We start from the raw sequence: 1,723 nt of genomic DNA, 5'->3' as shown, positions 1-1,723 counted from the left end.
AATCACTTATACATGTATGTATATATATATATATACCACCGCGCTGCGTGTGTGCGTCTCTGCAATATAAGCTACATCGTGAGATGTACAGTGAGTGACAATCTCGCGTCGATACTGCACGCAGTGTGACGGAAATACTTTTAGATACATTTATGCAGCAAACACGCAGAAAGCGCAGCACGGATTCAGGTTTCAGCCTCGTGATTACGTAATGTCTTCTAAAGCTGTAACGGCGAACATTTTAGAAATCGTTAACGTTTTAAATGTGACGTCTTGAATGCTCATAATAGCTCTAGCGTTTATTTTAAATATGCCAATCCATAAATGCAATCCATAAATGCAATCCGAAACGTGAGCGAGGAGCGCAGCGGAGACAAATGTCTGAAAAAAACTGATTTTGTCTGTAATCGTATATAAATATGTATTTTGCAGACCCGGCAACGCGAATGCCAAAGTTTCCCGTCATCATGTACATCCACGGAGAATCGTACGAATGGAATGCTGGAAACCCGTACGACGGAAGTGTCCTGGCGCGCGTTGGTAACGTCATCGTCATCACCATCAACTTCCGCTTAGGAATTCTGGGTAATTATGCTTCAAGCGACGCGTCACATGACCTGTGAACGACTGTTGAGAAAAAAAGTATAATCAAAAACGTAAAATCCTCGGCGGAACGTCGCACGTGTGCCTAGCAGGTGCACGTACGAACGGAAAACACGGAAAGCAGAGGAATTCCCTATAGGCGACGCATGAATCAACGTGCCTTCCGTTTCTCTATGAACTCGTGTGATCACACAACGCGTAATCAGCAGCTAGCGCGTGGAAATAGATCAAATGAAAGCGTGTAGAAACATAACGCCGTAGCAGCGCATCATAGTTTTTAGAGGAGCAATTCCACACAGCTGGCCTTCCGTACGAGCCAAACGAAACTCTCGGTAAAGCCAGTGCGACGTCCCAAATGTGCGTGCGTGCGTGCGTGCGTGTGCGTGCGCGTGCGTGCGTGAACGTGCGTGCGTGTGCGTGCGTGTGCGTGCGCGTGCGTGCGTGAACGTGCGTGCGTGTGCGTGCGTGCGTTCGTGCGTGAGTGCGTGCGTGCGTGCGTGTGCGTGCGTGCGTGCGAACGTGCGTGCGTGCGTGTACTTGCGTGCGTGCGTGCGTGTACTTGCGTGCGTGCGTGCGTGCTTCAATCCGTGAAGCGATCGATGGACTGGCGGCTGATTTCAGCACTACAAAGTTGTCGGCGTGTCAGTAGGCATTTTCGAACGTCTCGATCACGTCACAGCGCATGCGCGTTTTACCCGTTTGTAATTATCATCTTCTAGCTTTCGATTCCTACTATACGCTCTAAAAGATTTTCAAAATAATTAGCAAGTCGCCCGATTTGCACGCGAGCGAGCATCTGTGTTGGTGCCGCCGTGTGATTTGCATGTAATTAGACATTTGACATTAAACACCGAGTGAATGACATTTACACGTCACGTAGCCGTCACGAAATTTCGGTTATTTAGGGAATAGTAATAATTCAATGCAGAATAGTATAATAGAGTAGTAGTAGTAGTAGTAGTAGTAGTAGTAGTAGTAGTAGTAGTAGTAGTAGTAGTAGCAGTAGGGAGTAGTAGTAGTAGTAGTAGTAGTAGTAGTAGTAGTAGTAGTAGTAGTAGTAGTAGTAGTAGTAGTAGTAGTAGTAGTAGTAGTAGTAGTAGTAGTAGTAGTAGTAGTAGAC

General features: G+C 46.5%; 1 protein-coding gene across 1 annotated transcript in view; it reads left to right on the top strand.

The window, feature by feature from the left end:
- LOC106821121 (neuroligin-4, X-linked-like) overlaps positions 1-1,723 on the top strand; it is a 28,165-nt gene that overhangs the window by 13,964 nt on the left and 12,478 nt on the right. The window contains exon 5 of the mRNA XM_014825799.1: positions 433-585. Coding sequence (XP_014681285.1) covers positions 433-585 — 153 coding nt within the window. The remainder of the gene's footprint in view (positions 1-432; positions 586-1,723) is intronic.

The sequence above is a fragment of the Priapulus caudatus genome, unplaced genomic scaffold, assembly GCF_000485595.1.
Source record: "Priapulus caudatus unplaced genomic scaffold, Priapulus_caudatus-5.0.1 Scaffold59, whole genome shotgun sequence".
In the NCBI taxonomy this organism is placed as follows: Eukaryota; Metazoa; Priapulida; class Priapulimorpha; order Priapulimorphida; family Priapulidae; genus Priapulus; species Priapulus caudatus.
Note: the sequence above shows the minus strand (reverse complement) of the source record. Positions and strands in the feature narration are given on the sequence as shown.